This window comes from Taeniopygia guttata, chromosome 10, assembly GCF_048771995.1.
Source record: "Taeniopygia guttata chromosome 10, bTaeGut7.mat, whole genome shotgun sequence".
NCBI classification, from domain to species: Eukaryota; Metazoa; Chordata; class Aves; order Passeriformes; family Estrildidae; genus Taeniopygia; species Taeniopygia guttata.
This window is the reverse complement of record NC_133035.1, coordinates 17,648,537-17,663,472: the sequence shown is the minus strand read 5'-3', so window position 1 is coordinate 17,663,472 and position 14,936 is coordinate 17,648,537. Positions and strand designations below refer to the sequence as shown.

General features: G+C 43.1%; 1 protein-coding gene across 4 annotated transcripts in view; it reads left to right on the top strand.

Annotated features, from left to right (window-relative positions):
- Nucleotides 1–14,936, top strand: part of ADAMTS17 (ADAM metallopeptidase with thrombospondin type 1 motif 17) — a 156,352-nt gene that overhangs the window by 66,875 nt on the left and 74,541 nt on the right. For all 4 annotated transcript variants that reach the window (XR_012057538.1, XM_072933771.1, XM_030281401.4 and 1 more), the window contains exons 9-10: nucleotides 8,794–8,934; nucleotides 10,243–10,393. Coding sequence is in view for 3 of the 4 variants with exons in the window: in XM_072933771.1 (XP_072789872.1) it covers nucleotides 8,794–8,934; nucleotides 10,243–10,393 (292 nt within the window). In the remaining variant the exon portion in view is untranslated. The remainder of the gene's footprint in view (nucleotides 1–8,793; nucleotides 8,935–10,242; nucleotides 10,394–14,936) is intronic.

Sequence of the window (14,936 nt, the reverse complement as noted above, 5' to 3'; positions counted from 1 at the left end):
TGGAGAGGTTTGTTACTGTCCTCTGCGGTGACCTGTTGTGTTGGTGGATCAGTGCAAGAGGGTCACATAAGGATGGATTTCTTCTTGCACTGAATCTGCAAGCCCATAGTGATTGACAATGCAGACCAAGAAAGAGGATGAAAAATATTTCTGTGAGAAGGGCTTCTGCTGTCCTGAGAGCCATTAAATACATACCCTCTGCCTTCTCTGGGGACTGCAAAGCACTTGATGCTGGTAGAATTTATACATTGCATTTACTTCACACCTTCTTGTCTTTTGATGTTGGCCATCTCCTCCTTCCCACCTCCAGGAATGGAGAATTCATCTCCCAGCGTGAGGAAGGCAGCCAGCATTCCTGACTCCTACGGTGCATTCCCCAGGCTGCCCCACTTCCCCAGCCCTCGCCTGTGGGTGGCTTCCTGATGGGGCAGAGTGTGGGACATCTGGGTTACTCGTGTTGCATCTATTTGGCAAATATTCCACACCATCTCTCCCCTCTCCTTGCTTTTCTTTGAAGGGTGTCTTGTGTTGCAGCTCAGCATTCAGGTTTGGCACTCGGTCATTTAATGCACTTGACTGGAGGCTTTCAATGGTTTCACAGGAGTTTTGGAAAAGTGCACACAGAGCTTCCCCTGGGGTTTCTGACACTCTTGAGTGACAGGGCTGTCAGTGCTCACTGAGCTTTTGTCTCTCTTCCCTCGTGGGTGGGAAATCCCACCCAGCTATCCCGGAGTTTGGTCTTTTTTCCACTCTACAATTTATATTCCCTTTTCATCTTCTGAGGAAATGCATGTCACATTTTCGGAGGACTCGTTCTCACCCACTTCAGGCAGTGCTGAAAGCAAACAGCTTGTTACCCTTGAGCTTGTTCCTTGTGCTGTGCCCCGGGGTGCTTTCCAAAAACAAGGAGCTACAGATGGAGCACAGCAGCCTCTGTGCAATGAGCAGTCCTTCTCTGCCCACCCCTGGTTCATTCATAGTCATTGTGCTCCTTCTGCAACAGTTCTCTGTGGTCTGAAACCAGACTGAAGCAAGTGAGAAAGGAAGAATTTTGTATGTCCAAGAAGTGGATTTAAATACTTGGAGGGCAAGGAAGCAGCTTAGTGCAAACATTTTCATGGAGGCATCCTCAGAGAAATTTATTCTTACTTTAGGGTCACAGCTCAGCTGTGATCATGACAAACAGCCAGTGTGAGACAAGTGATTCCTGTGGAGAGTCGCTGATCCATGTTGTACAGTGAGTGCTTTTGGATATATTTATATTCAGCTCCTCAACAGGGATTGACTGAAGGAAATAAAGCAACCCTTGACTCCTACTGATGCTGTTGTGTCAGAAATCTGCTCTGTGCTGTTGGCAGGTATGAAAGAATGTGTGAGGGTGTAGAAATGCTCAGCATGTGGTTGGATGCCTGCATGGAGATTGGGATAGTGCTTTAAGGAAGGAGACAGGAAAGATTCATGTAAGATGCTAAATGGATCTTGGAAAGGAGGGAGTATTGACATCAGAAGGCAGAAGGGTGTTTTCCTGAAGTAATGCTACCTCTTCAATGCTGAGTTTCTGTCAAATTTATTTGCATATATATTGATCAACTTTAGCATTTTGTAGGACTTTGTATTTGGTGGAGCATTCCTTTTTCTGCCCCTGTTGCCTCAGAACCTGCCAGCTCTTAGAAGAAGCTGTGAAGCTTTTTTCAGGAAAAGGTTGATATGCAGGGGCCACATCCTAGAAATCAGAAGCAGTGGAGAGAGGCCCTTGGAATGGTGGATGTTCAGTTGTTTTGCAGCTGGATTCCTTCATTTCACCAAAGGTGCTGGAATGCATCAGGCAGTGCCTGTCCTGCTGTGAATCACCCACTCCATGGAGCAGCAAGGGCTGCTCAGGGAGACTTCCATGAGCAAATGTCTGCTGGAGAAAGGAGTCAATAATGTGAGCAGGTGATGTTGCTGGGGAGAGGATCCAAAGATGATTCTTCACCCTGCTCTTCATGGCCTTGGTCAGGCTTTGATCAAACCATGTAAAGGTCTGGTGTTTATACAAGTGAGCTTTTGAGTGCAAGGCCAGAGTGGGTGTGCCTGGTATGTCACTTGTGCTGTCTGTCCCTGCCATGTCACTCTCATGTGCTCTCTGTTTCTGCCATGTCTGTCTCATGTGTTTTCTGTCCCTGCCATGTCTTTCTCATGTGCTCTCTGTCCCTGCCATGTCTGTCTCATGTGTTTTCTGTCCCTGCCATGTCTTTCTCATGTGCTCTCTGTCCCTGCCATGTCTGTCTCATGTGTTTTCTGTCCCTGCCATGTCTTTCTCATGTGCTCTCTGTCCCTTGTGGCCTAAGCTCTTACTTTGCTGCCTTCCAGATTCCAAGGCAAAAGAGCTAATTCCTTTTAAATGAAAACCATATCATAAAGGGCTGGATCTGTCATGCAGCTGAACAAACCACAGCTTTCCACACTGTTATTCACCATAGGCGTTCGTGTGTTCTCACTCGCTGTTGTTGACTTCTTGGCTCCTTGATGAGTAGATAACCATATAAAATATCTGGTTACTTCATTATTGGAGAGTGACATAAACTTGGTTATGAAAACAAGAGTCCAGTAGTCATGGCTCCCTTTAAATGTTGACTTCCCTGATTAAAAGAGCCCCAAAAGTACAGCACCCATCCTGAACACCCCTGTTCTAGATAACGCTGTGTACAATGACCAGCCTTGGTTACTTCAAATGCTTTAAGTAGGATCATCTCCCTCTCTTCATTACTGCTCCCCAAAGTGTTTCTGACAGTTTCTGGAATAGTCAAAGCATATTTAATAAACAGTGTTTACATGTTTGAAAGAAGAGGGTGAAAAAACCTGCTTTCCATTAAGCCAATGGCCTCAGTGGCCACTGGGTTTGTAGGAAGGTTGCACAAGATGTTTCCTTGCCTCCTCCCTCAGTGAGAGCTCAGCTCACCTCAGCATTTTCACAGGATTTGTTAGTTTGTCCAAGCCTCCCTTGGCCCCCTCTGACATCTCTGGCTGTCTCTGCCTCTCTTAGAGGCATCACCTTCCTGCATCACCCTCTCAAAGTTACTGTCCTCACTTTGCACTGCAGCTTCTACTACAATTCCAGCTCAAATAAGCACCTCTGCTTCACTCCTTCCTCTGTTATGTCTTTATTCTCAACTGGATGGAAACCTCATAACTTGCAAGATGATCAGAATTTTATATTGAAATGTTAAACATGTTGAACCAGTTCAGAAGTAGGCATCTTTCCAGTGATGCAGCTTCAATTTCAAATGTTAATAAAAATTCCTAACATTGAACTCAATTTGGGAGTGGACAGCTCACAGGCTGGATGATGTGGGGTGCTGTCTCCCACTCCTGGTTCAAACCCAGCCTAAGGCAGGAGCTGCTAAAAGCTGTTGGTGTGCACCCTCTGCCTAGTGACCTGTTTGGATTTGAGTTTAATGGCCATGTTTAATGTTCTCAGCTGCCAGCCACACACCCTGTGTAACTCCTTCCATGCCAGCATCTTTCTCTGTGCTTGACATTGGATGCACTGCAGAGATGGGATTCCCTTCTCAAACCTTCACTGAGACCTGATAGGAGGTGGGAAGGGGAGGGATTTTGTCCTTCATATGAAAAAACAGATGGCATTTGTACTTGTCTAAATAGCTGTCCCCCTGTGGGGCACTGTCATCCTGCCCACGCTGACATGCCAGAGCAGGTAAATTACAGCTCCCCTTCTCCCTTACGTCTCCCACTCTGTGAGGATGTTGTCCAGTCTGCCCTCCTTTTGCATTTATTTTTTTCCAGTGGGCTTTAGAAAGAAATCTTGTGCTTAGTCCTGGCTCTGCATGTGATGCTGGATTACTTGTGAGTGAGTCACGGCAAGCTGGGTCACAGGGAATGACTTCTCTCATATTCTCTTCTGAGAAGGTCAGTGGTGACGTGCAAGGCTGGTACTGCCTAGTTTGTTACAGGTTGAGAAAACATGCTGCCCAGCAATCAAGTATCAACCAAAAATGTAAAAAACTTTGTGGTCCACTGAACTTTTCACTTGGAGCATGAGATATGTGTGCCTTCTCCTGTCCCCCCTGTGTTTGGGATGCAGCTCTCATGGCCTCTTTACTCAGTTCTCTGCAGGACTGGTCCCAAGGAGCTCTTCCTATTTAACGTGTTGCTGAGCTTACACAGTTACAGCTCTTAGTGAGTTGGTTCTTTGGAAAGGCTCCTTTGGATTTCTGTCTGTGGGAGTGAGAGACAGCCCAATGTCCTCATTTCCTTCTTGGCAGCTGGACATCCTCCCTGCCCTTTGGAGAAGGGGTGGCTGAGGTAAGTGCAGTTGTGTGGAGAACAATCAATTGTTTGTCATGCATGTTTAATAAGCAGCTGAGGTGACAGCCAGGACACCCTGGGTAGCCTTGATAGCCATGAGTTTCTAAAGTGATCCAGCATTTGACTCAAGCTGAGTGATTTGTAGGCAAATGGAATGGTTTGCCTTTCAGAGGAAGGTGATGGAGGTGGTCTTACTTCTTGGCATTTCCACATGGATGTCTTTTTTTCAGGTTTCCCTTCTTCATATTTCTTTCTTTCAGTTGCTACTCTATTCTGAAGAAAAGTGCTGCTGCTGTTGCTATTTTCTATCAAACTTGCCTCTTGTCCCAGCTTCATGTGTCTCCCTGCTAAGGGAGAGTGAATGATAACAATCCTGGGGATTTGTCCAGTGGTGTCTTACCAGCCAGAGTTGCAGCTGTTGAAAAGATTTTTCCAGCATCTCCTAAATCAGTTTCTCCCAGCCCCTGGCATTACCCTCACAATTGGGTTTTTATTGAGTCATAGTGGTGCTGGTGAAGATTTGTGTACATGACTCAAGAACATTGAGGTGCAGCAGTGCATTGGATGCAGTAGGAGGCTTTCTACAAGCTTTGGTGCACTTTGGCTCAGGCTTGTGCAGAAAAACAGGAAACACTGGAAAACACACCAAGGGTAAACAGAGCACTTTAGTTACATTAACTGTCTAGAGGAGAAACTCCACGAATGACCCAAACAAACAAAGCAAGTGCATTCATTCAGCATTGCTGTGGGAAAACAGAGGGCTGATAATTGAGTTTAGCATAAAAGAATTACACAAGAAATTGGCCAGCTCAGGCCCAGAGTGCAGTTCTGGCATCCTGACCCAGTTCTGATTGCTGCACAGGCTTCAGGGAGGCCAGAGCTCCCAGAGACTGCATGCTATTTTTTATTCATAGCAGTGGTACTTTAAAGCCTTGCTCTCCAAAAAAACTGCATCAAAGAGATCTGTTGTTGCTGCCTCCCTGTGACTCCTGATCAGATTTGCCTTGCTGTGATTATGTTAACAGTCAGGGCTCACACTGGTCAATCAGCTCGTTTCTGGCCTCACACATGGTGAGCCACAGTAAATGTGCTGCAGGACTCCTCCAGTGAGGCCATGGTGTCTGACTGGTAAGCAATGCATTATTTATCTTAGGAAAGAAACTGGAGTGTGAAACCAGAATCCCAGGGTGCCTACTCTGAGTAAACACTGAATGAAAGGAGTTGAAGAGCTGACAGTCTGAGCTGTCCTTGCTTGCCTTTGTGGAATCTCATTGTCTTGAGGAGGAGACTGTGATGAACTGAAAGGCTGAAGTTTCCTGTGGGGTTGGGATGGAAGAGTGACTGTGGTGGTAACAGCACAAAGGGAAACTGAGTCCTGCTCATCCACAATGGCTCTGCTGGCTTTGTAAAGACTAACAGGCAGCATCTGTTTGTGGCTTCTGATAAAATGGACATTTATGTCTCAAGGGAGCACACAGGGCAGTGCAGTGTCATTTTGACATTGCTACTTCTAATCTAAGAGCTTTTCTTATCAACTCTTTGTTCAAGATCAGTTCAGGTAAGAATAGAACTTCCCAAGGCAGAATATTTCAACAGACTGATTACCTGCTTCTAATCCCACGTGAATTCTGAATAGCAGGTAAGATTAGATGGTCACAAATGAAATGTAAACTATTGATTCAGTTTGCACTGGTGTTTAGTACAAACACACACTGCTGTGTCCCTTTTTTTTTTTTTTCTGTTTAAAGGAGAGGGACTGTTCATTAGTGAAAAGAATCAGCATGGCATTACATTTACTGCTTGTTTAGGAAAACCTGGTCCCTTTGATGTAGCTGGAGACCCTTGAACTTCAGAAAAGATTGTGTTAGCATACTATGGTATGCTTTAGTCCTGCAGGTCATTTAATCAGTTTCTCAAGTGAGTCATTGTAAGGTAAAGTAGATGCTGAGAGAAGTTCTGCATTGCCAATTAAAACAGGCTCCAAAGGTGTTGCTGGTTTCATTCTACCAGAAACTCATCACTGAGAGGCCAGGAGGGGTTGCCTGTGTACCTTGAGGCCAGATCCCAAGCTAAAATAAACTGGCAAAGCTCTTTTGCTTTATACCAATAAAAGTATTCCTTTCAGGCTCAATTCCTTTATGCTTGTGACTTTTGAAAGAATTTCTGTTAAGAAAACGGGAATGATTCAGAAATGGGTAGATTACCACACATGTAAGAATTGAATGAATTTCAGAAGCCGCCTGTAAATAACTTTGCGAGTTCTGATTCATTCTTTATAGAGATTACATTTTATCTGTCTCAAACCCCCTGCAAATAAAAGCTGAGTAAAGACTGGCAGCCTCAGCATTTGTGTTAAGCAAGACATCTTCCATGAGATCAGGTTTAAAATAAAGTTAAGGACAGGAATGTACTAATTAGTAAGTGCTACCCTTGTTTTTTTATAACAAAACCTCACTTTCAACATATCTGACAAAAAATAATTGACCTTAATCAGTAAGCTAAAGCATTTCTTAATTAAAAACCCTAGACTAAACACTAGTCTATTCTGGAAGGGATGAAATCAGGGATCCTAAAGCACTTGCAAAGTCAGGAAGATGATTTGCTTTCAGCCTTTTGAGATGGAACAGCTGATGTGCTGACCAGGAGGGTGCTCAGGAAGCTGCCAGAACAGAAGGGCTGCCAGATCCCATCCCACAGAAACAGAGTAGAAACCCAAATAGGACCCAACTTTGAGTCTCAGCACTGTGGCAGTCACAAGGCAGACAAGCTGCAAGAAACCTTGGAAGCCTGCCTGGTCTCCCTTAGAAAAGTTAACAGGATTGCTGCATGCCCATGAGCCTTCAAACTGGCATTTTTGGGCAAACTTTGTTCTGGAAGATTCCTGACAAGCTCACATCTCTTGCTTCATGGTGCTGAGCCCTTCCTTTCCTGACTTTTAGGAGCACAGTCTTTAGATGGGCTTATTTGCATTGGAGAAATACTGCTAGAACTTTCATCCTAGCATCCTTTCATGTGAGGAGTTTTCTCTGTGTGTAGAAACAACATGGGTAAAATATTTGGAGTGAAACCCAGGCTCCATTGAAGTCAATGGCAAAACTCCCATTCACTTCAGTGGAGAAGGAATTTCACTCTTTACTGTTTTGAAGTTAGAGTTACTAATAGACTGTTAGATTATTCCTGCGTGCATCAAACAAAATGTGCTTGATGTTAATGTTTCTGCAGTGTTCAAAAACCACAAAGGTTTAAAAACAAGAATAACTATGAACTTCTGAGTCTAAAAATTACATTCAATATAGTTTTGCTAGAAATAATAATAATGTCCCTGGAGATAAACCTAAAATAATAGACTCCACCATATAATCTTCACTATAAGCTAAAAATAGCAGAGATGGTGGTTCAATCTAAGCCATAATTATCAAAGTGCTGATGTGGGTTTTGGTTCATTGCTACTAGAAATGGATGTCGTGTTTGGGCTCTGAACAGTCAAGTCCCACAACTGGGGAGAAGCAAAGCCAAGAGCACAGTCAGAAAGCAAACAGGAGCCTCAGATTTGTAGGGAAATAGCATGGATTAAGCAGCGCATATTTAAAGGGACTGCTCCTGGCTTGCTCCAGCCAGCCAGCTGGAAATCCAGTGAATTCTGTATTTTCAGCCCCAATTTGGTGATGTTTTACTAGAAGGTGACACTGGCCATAGAAGGCACCTTTCTTGTGAAAGTCATTTTCCATTTCACTTTGGAATTGAAGGAGGAATGTTACTTTTTTAAGGAGTTATTACTCTGTGATTCTGAGAAAGGATTTTAATGTTCATTTTGAAGGAAAATCCTTGACTCACTTCCATTGCCAGGCAGGTTGTTGTGATGGGCTGAGTGTAGGACTGAGTGTAGTAGGTGACCTTGGTCACATAATTTTCCCCTGTTCACAAAGTTTTACTTGCAGCAGATCATCTGACCCAACCCACCACTCAAAAAAGGATCAGCCTCAGAGTTAGATGATTGTACGATACTACTAATTTAGAAAAATGTTTTTACTAACAGTATATTGCAAATTCACACTGATGCAAGAAGAAGGCCCATCTCTAGATCATTCTCTCACTGTAATTGTAGGGATCCTATCCACTTGATTTGGCAAAGCAGTCCAAAATTTTCAGTAAATATTCCAGCAGATACCCTTCTCTAAGCTACATCACTTCTCCAGGTTCACTTCTCATAAACCCTGGGAGAAAGGTCCATAAGAAGCACATTTAAAAGTTTCAAACACACAAACCAAATACATTGTGAAATTAAGGCTATGGATAAATGAAAGGAACCTCTAGTTAATTTATTTAACAGGTGCCCAGGGCAGTGCATGGCAGATTGTGTGGTGTATGTGCAGCCTGTTGCCCAGCTGTAAATTGCTGAGAGTGTCATTGCTGAGGGCAGGGAAATGAGAAACCCACATCATAACTTGATAGGTTTTTTTCTCTTCTGTTGTTCTAATCCAACAGCATGGGGATGAGCCATGATGATGATCATCAGCCCTGTGCTGGGAGGTCTCACATCATGTCTGGAGAATGGGTGAAGGGCAGGAACCCAAGCGACCTTTCCTGGTCTTCGTGCAGCCGAGACGACCTGGAAAACTTCCTAAAGTAAGGATTGTGCTGAGTGTCAAAAATCCTACCAGGCAAGAATCCACTCTTTTGCTTTAAAGTGAAAGTATTAACAATTTTCCTTTTAAAGAACTGTACATTAGGGTATGCAAATTTGAATCTGTCTCCATTGCAGTAGCACCTTGAAACTGAGGATTGAAGAGAGGCAGAAGAATCATGTACAATTGTCTGTTGCTGATAACATCTTTTTAAAAAAAAACTCATATCACCATTTTTTACAGGAAATGCCTTTCAATTTTGCAATTACAGAAATCTGTGTGTAGGTGGCTTGCAGAAATTTCTGCTTAAAGATGCTGCAGCTATTTATGCCGTGGCTTTTATTGTCTTGTTATTAAATAACTTTTATTTTATTGAAACTTGACTTTGCCTGGAGGTCATTCTGATGTGTTTTCTCATGCCTCAATGAGTGTTGGTCTAAAACGGTTCACTATAAAGTTCTTCCCCACTGCATCCATGTTTCAGCTCATTATATTCCGTTGTTCAGGAAGGATTTCTGTCCTGCGGCTTGTTAAATCTCATGTACTACAGGAAGCACTGGAATTGCCTGAACTCTGCAGTTCTAATCTTAAATCTACAGTGCAGCTCTCTGACAAACAGTGACTGGCACAGTGCTTTTTGCTAGGAGTGGGTTCAGCATGGAAAATTTCCCACTCTGGGGTTTAGAGGTAGGAAAGAAATGAAAATAATGAAAGAAAATGGGATTTTTAATGCCATGTTAAAGGCATGAATTAGAAAAAGAAGTTGAATCTGAACTCATCTGGTTGCGTCTGGCCCCTGATATGACAGTGATATTCCAATTTATAAAAGATTGTTGTGAAGGCAAGAGAAGAGTCTTCTTTTTATGCCTGTGATGGTTAATAAAAAATGTCAAGGGCTCAGAATTCAACTGGGGGGATTGAGGTGAGACATGATGGAAAACTTTCTAGCTGTCATTTCAAGGCAAGTGAAGCTTTGGGCTGGATTGCCTGAGGGCCAAATTGAGTCTCCTTCAGATTTCTAGGAACGGTTTAACCCAGAATATTGTGAATGTTGGTTTAGACAAATGTTTAACCCAGAATATTTTGAATGTTGGTTTAGACAAATTTTTAGCCCAGAATGTTGTGAATGTTGGTTTAGACAAATGTTTAGCCCAGAATGTTGTGAATGTCATCTGTCCTGCCTTGAGGCCTGGGACCATGGGTGACTTCCCAAGGCCCTTTATATCCATAGCTCTCAGTGATTCAGAAGACTTCCAGGGAAAATCCCGTGAGGGGCTTTCCCTAAAGGGCATTTTTCCTTCCTGCCCAGGTCCAAGGTGAGCACCTGCCTGCTGCTGACAGACCCCCGGAGCCAATATTCCGTGCGGCTCCCTCACAAGCTGCCGGGGATGCACTACAGCGCTGACGAGCAGTGCCAGATCCTTTTTGGCACCAATGCCACCTTCTGTAAGAACATGGAGGTAAGAGCTCGTGGGTTGTCGCTAAAACAAGGTGGGAAGTGGAAATAAAGCTGCCAAGCTCTGGGGAAGAGAAAAGGGGTCTGTGTTTCCCTCAGTTTCAGCGCTGTTGGTAAAAAATGAAACGGGCTCGAGCTCCATGTCAGCAGCTCCTGCTTAGGCCTCATCCTCCTTTCCCCACACTGCCCTTGGTAATCTCCCAGAGCAGCCTCAGAAAAACTGGTGTTTGCACTTTGTTCCCTTTTGAGATTGTTTTGCTGAAATGCTCTGTAGAGATTGTTTTCCTGGAAGTTCAGCTGAGGTGAAAGTCTCTCCTCACAAGAGTGTTTGGCTACTTCCACAGAGTAGGCTTAGATGACTGGCTGGGTGTTCACAGACTTCACCTCCAGACCTCTGCAGTGTTTACAGGAGCTGACTCTTCACTCTGTGCTGAGGAAATATTGATGTCTGCTTATTTCATGATGCCTTACTGAATTCTGTGCAGAATCCTGTGTGTTTTCTAAGCAACATGTTGTTTAATCAGGATTTGGGTGCAGTGTGGGGTATCAGGGAGTTGGTTGGCAAAATGGAAACTTTGATTGTTGCTGTCTCTAGAAGTAGATTGTGCTTGAGATGAGGCTGTTGGACTCATCCTCTGGAATTTAGACAGCCAAACTTTTCATAAGTTCTTACACATAATCAGATCTTTTAATTCTGAGCAGATCTTATCCCCTGCTTTAGACAGGGAGTGGGGTAGTGCCTGCTTCCAGTGTGGCCTTGGAGATATCAAAAAAAAAAAAAGTCATGAAACTCTGTTGGGTCACCAGGACCAGCATCACCTCCTCTACAAACAGGCGAGAAGCAGACAGGTTTCTTGCTTTTAATAACTGACCATTTGTATTTTTCAGTTGCCCCTCATTCCCACTCTGAACAAGCTTAAATCAGTGTTAAGAAAGAAAATAATAATCAGAGATAAATGAGGTTTCTAAATGCTAAATCACTAAAACTGTGGAGCACATGCAAGTCCTGGGAAAATGCTCTTAGTTTCGCATTAGCTCTTTTATTTATTTTGGACTTGGAAACTAGCTAATATAAAACAATAGGAAAAGAATCTGGACAGGTTGTATTTCCCAGCTCCATCAAGAAAATGCAGACCACCAGGACTACTGTACTGGAAGCAAAGTGTTAGAATATAGGCCTGTAAAGAAAACCTCAGATCTACCCAGCATGACTCAAGTTCTTCCACTTGTGTGGGTGTCACCCAGCTGGACTGCTCTTGGAAGAGATTTTTGCTATTTCCCTTGTTGTGATAAAAAACCATTTTGTTTCTGGGTATTCCAGTGCATGATGAGAATGTCAGCCCGCTGGTAGGTGGTCAGCCTTTCTCACACAGGAGTTGCATGTCCAGTCTGGAACTGCTTCAGGGACTTCTTGTTTGCCAGAATAATGTGCCAAGGGGCACCATTCTCTGTGAGATACAGACAGAAGGTGTTTATAGCTCCCAAGATTTTTCACCAGTCTAATTATTTGACATTTAGAGCACAATAAAAAAATGTTCTTTTTTTCTCCCTCTCCTTTCTCCCAAAAAGAGAAACATATTTTGTGAGGACATTAGTGCTTCCTAATGAAAAGCCTGGTAGAACTTCAGGAGATAAAAACTAATTTGCAGTCCCTTATTTAGAATTATTTCTGTTGCAGATGTGCAGTAAGAATTAGCATTCACCTGTAAAGCTCTGGATCAGTTGTGTCACATGCCATTAGTTTAAGCATTTGTTTACATCCTGTTATGCTACTCTGAATTGGGGTTTGATGGCAAGGAAAGGAAATTCGTTAGAGGAAATAATCACTTTTGATTTTTAAACCTCTGAAGTTTCTGTTCTTTTCACCTTTGTGTTCCTCAGGCCTCATCTGCAGAATACTTGTATCATAAGTCTCAAAGCTGTCTACAAAAATATGAACCAAAAAAAAATTGGCACTGGTCACTGGCATTAGCTGTAGAAATTATTGGCAAATACAGCTGTCTCCTCTTTTAGCCAATGGTAATGTGGTATTTTTAATTCAATAAAGTATTAAAAAAATCCAAATGTAGAAGCAATAAACATTTGACAGTAAATATTTGTTACGAAAAGGAAATAAACTTCAGGAAATGAGCCTGCTCAATCTTTTTATGATTACATGTGTCTGCTGCCTATTTTCTTATATAATAAGAGAGTTACATTACAATATTTCTTTGGAGATAGTTGAGCTACATAATTATATCAGGCAAACTAGAGGCCCTATATTCAAAAATGCCATGCAGTTTGGTTTAGAGCAAACTTGAGAGGTTAGATAATTCCAAAATTTCAACATTTTTGAGAAACTGCAGAAAATTTCTGTGCAGTAAGAGCTCTCCTTTAACAGCATCAAAGCCCAATTTTTTGAAGGAATGTGATCTTTGCTTTCACAAGGAATCAGGTCCCTCAATACTTGGCAGTGGCTGGGCCTCCCACACCAGTCCAACAAGATAGTTAATCCATGAATATTCGCCCATATATGAATATTTGAGATTGCATCCCGAAAATTCTTCTTTCATTTCGTTTTTAAGGATAACTCAGATGCCTTTGAACAAAACTGTAGCTCTCTGTTTGCCAAACCAGCTATCCTGCAGCTATTCTGCTCCAAATTTACAGAACAGAAATTAAAACACATGAGCAAGGCTTGGCTTTACATACACCAAACCTCTACATCCCTTTCTCCTTTCCTTCTACATTTTAATATGTTAAAAAATGAGTTTATGATAGTCAGATGATCCATAGTCTGTTGTAATCTGTGACCTCCAAGGTGTATAATCAGGATCTGGTTCTGTAACCTCAATATTGGGTAAGATTTTCTAGTGCATGTCACCTCTTTATGGAGCTGTGAATCAGGCTTTTAGCCTGGGTTCCTGTTAGAGTAGGGAACAAATGTCCAAGGCCAGGCTGGACAGGACTTGGAGCACCCTGGGATAGTGGAAGGTGTCCCTGCCCATGGCAGAGGGTTGGAACTGGATGAACTTTAAGGTTCCTTCCAACCCAAATCATTCTATGGTTCTATGATTAATGAATCTCTCAAGACCCTTCACTAGATCCTCCTTCATATCCAAGTTACAGGATTTTCTCCTGGAATATGCAAGGGATCAAAGTGCTTTTCCATGGTGCTTTCTGTTCATCTTTCCCACTGCAAATGTCAGGCACTGTCTGATACCTGCAAGTGCTTATCTCTCAGGCTGTACCAGTGTGCTCTGCCATGCCAGGCATGCTGCCTGCCTCCAGCTGGGAAGCTGCACAGTGTTGGGAGAGCTTTGGCACACCTGAGAGGTTACACAGTGGCCTTTATTTTGAGGTAGACAAGTTGCTTTTAGAGAAATTAATGTGTCATTCTCAAGCTCTGAGCAACATCATGATAATTGCAGGAAAAGCCGGACAGAAATGCACCTCTGACATTGGACAGGGTGTTATCAGTGCACCCAAACACGGAGATCCCAGGGGGCTCTGGCTGCTGAATGCTGCTGTGAGTCCAGAGCTAGCATGGGAGCAGTTGTGCAAATTACAGGCAATTCAACCTGTCTGACCTCTGTCCTGCAGCTCCACACTGGGCCATGAATCAACTACTGAGAATTCATTTGACCCCTCCGAGGGAGGAAGCAGAGAGCTCCAACCCCAGCCAGGCGATGGTGCCTGAGAGCAGGGGTTAACCCTTTGCTGTCCCTGTGTTTATTCTAAGAGGAATAGCACGGGTGGTTTCTCCTGAATCTCTCAGGGAGCAGAGATGGTGTTTCTCCCTTTAGAAAGTCATCAAAACACATTTGAAACCTCACATGGAAACATTCTGCGTGTTTAATCTTTATTTTTCAGGCTGGCACGCCTACCAACAGAGGCTTTTGCACTGAAATCATGTTTATGGGGGAAAAATGTGATTTCTATCTCATGTATCCATTTGGCTTTTTGTTTTATAAGCCTTTTGGCTTATTTATTATTAACACATTTTTGCGGGTTTTTATGTAACTGTTATCATGCAGCATTTTTTTGAGTCAAAGCTGGGCTGAGGCTGGAGTGGCACTTGGAAGGAGATTAGCATTGCTACCAAGAGATTTTTGTTCTGACAAGGGACATTGTCAACTCAGATGTAGCAGGGAATGTGAATTTTGACATAGCACTGTTTTTAGAAATACTAAACCAGCTAGAACTGGCTCCACTGTTTTTCTTAGGTTCAGGTTGTTTTTTAACAAATTTAGGTATTTTCCAATATCTACAAGCTACAGAACAAGAGGGCAAAGTTGATTGCAAGCCAAAGGAGACAAAGTAGACTTCTTGGCTGATGTGGAAAAAGAGAGGAACCAAAAACAAAGAAAAGAAAAACCAGGAATTGTAATGATCAAGTGGATTTAATGTTCCCCTTCAGTTTACATATTTGATGGTGTGGTGGTGAGTATAATTCAGCAATTGTAGGTCTCTCTGTGGTCTTGATCTTGCAGAGAGACTGCTGAAGTGGCCTTTTGGGCTCTGTGCATGGGAATCAATGGGCTTCTGTTTGCCTTTTCTCTGCAGGG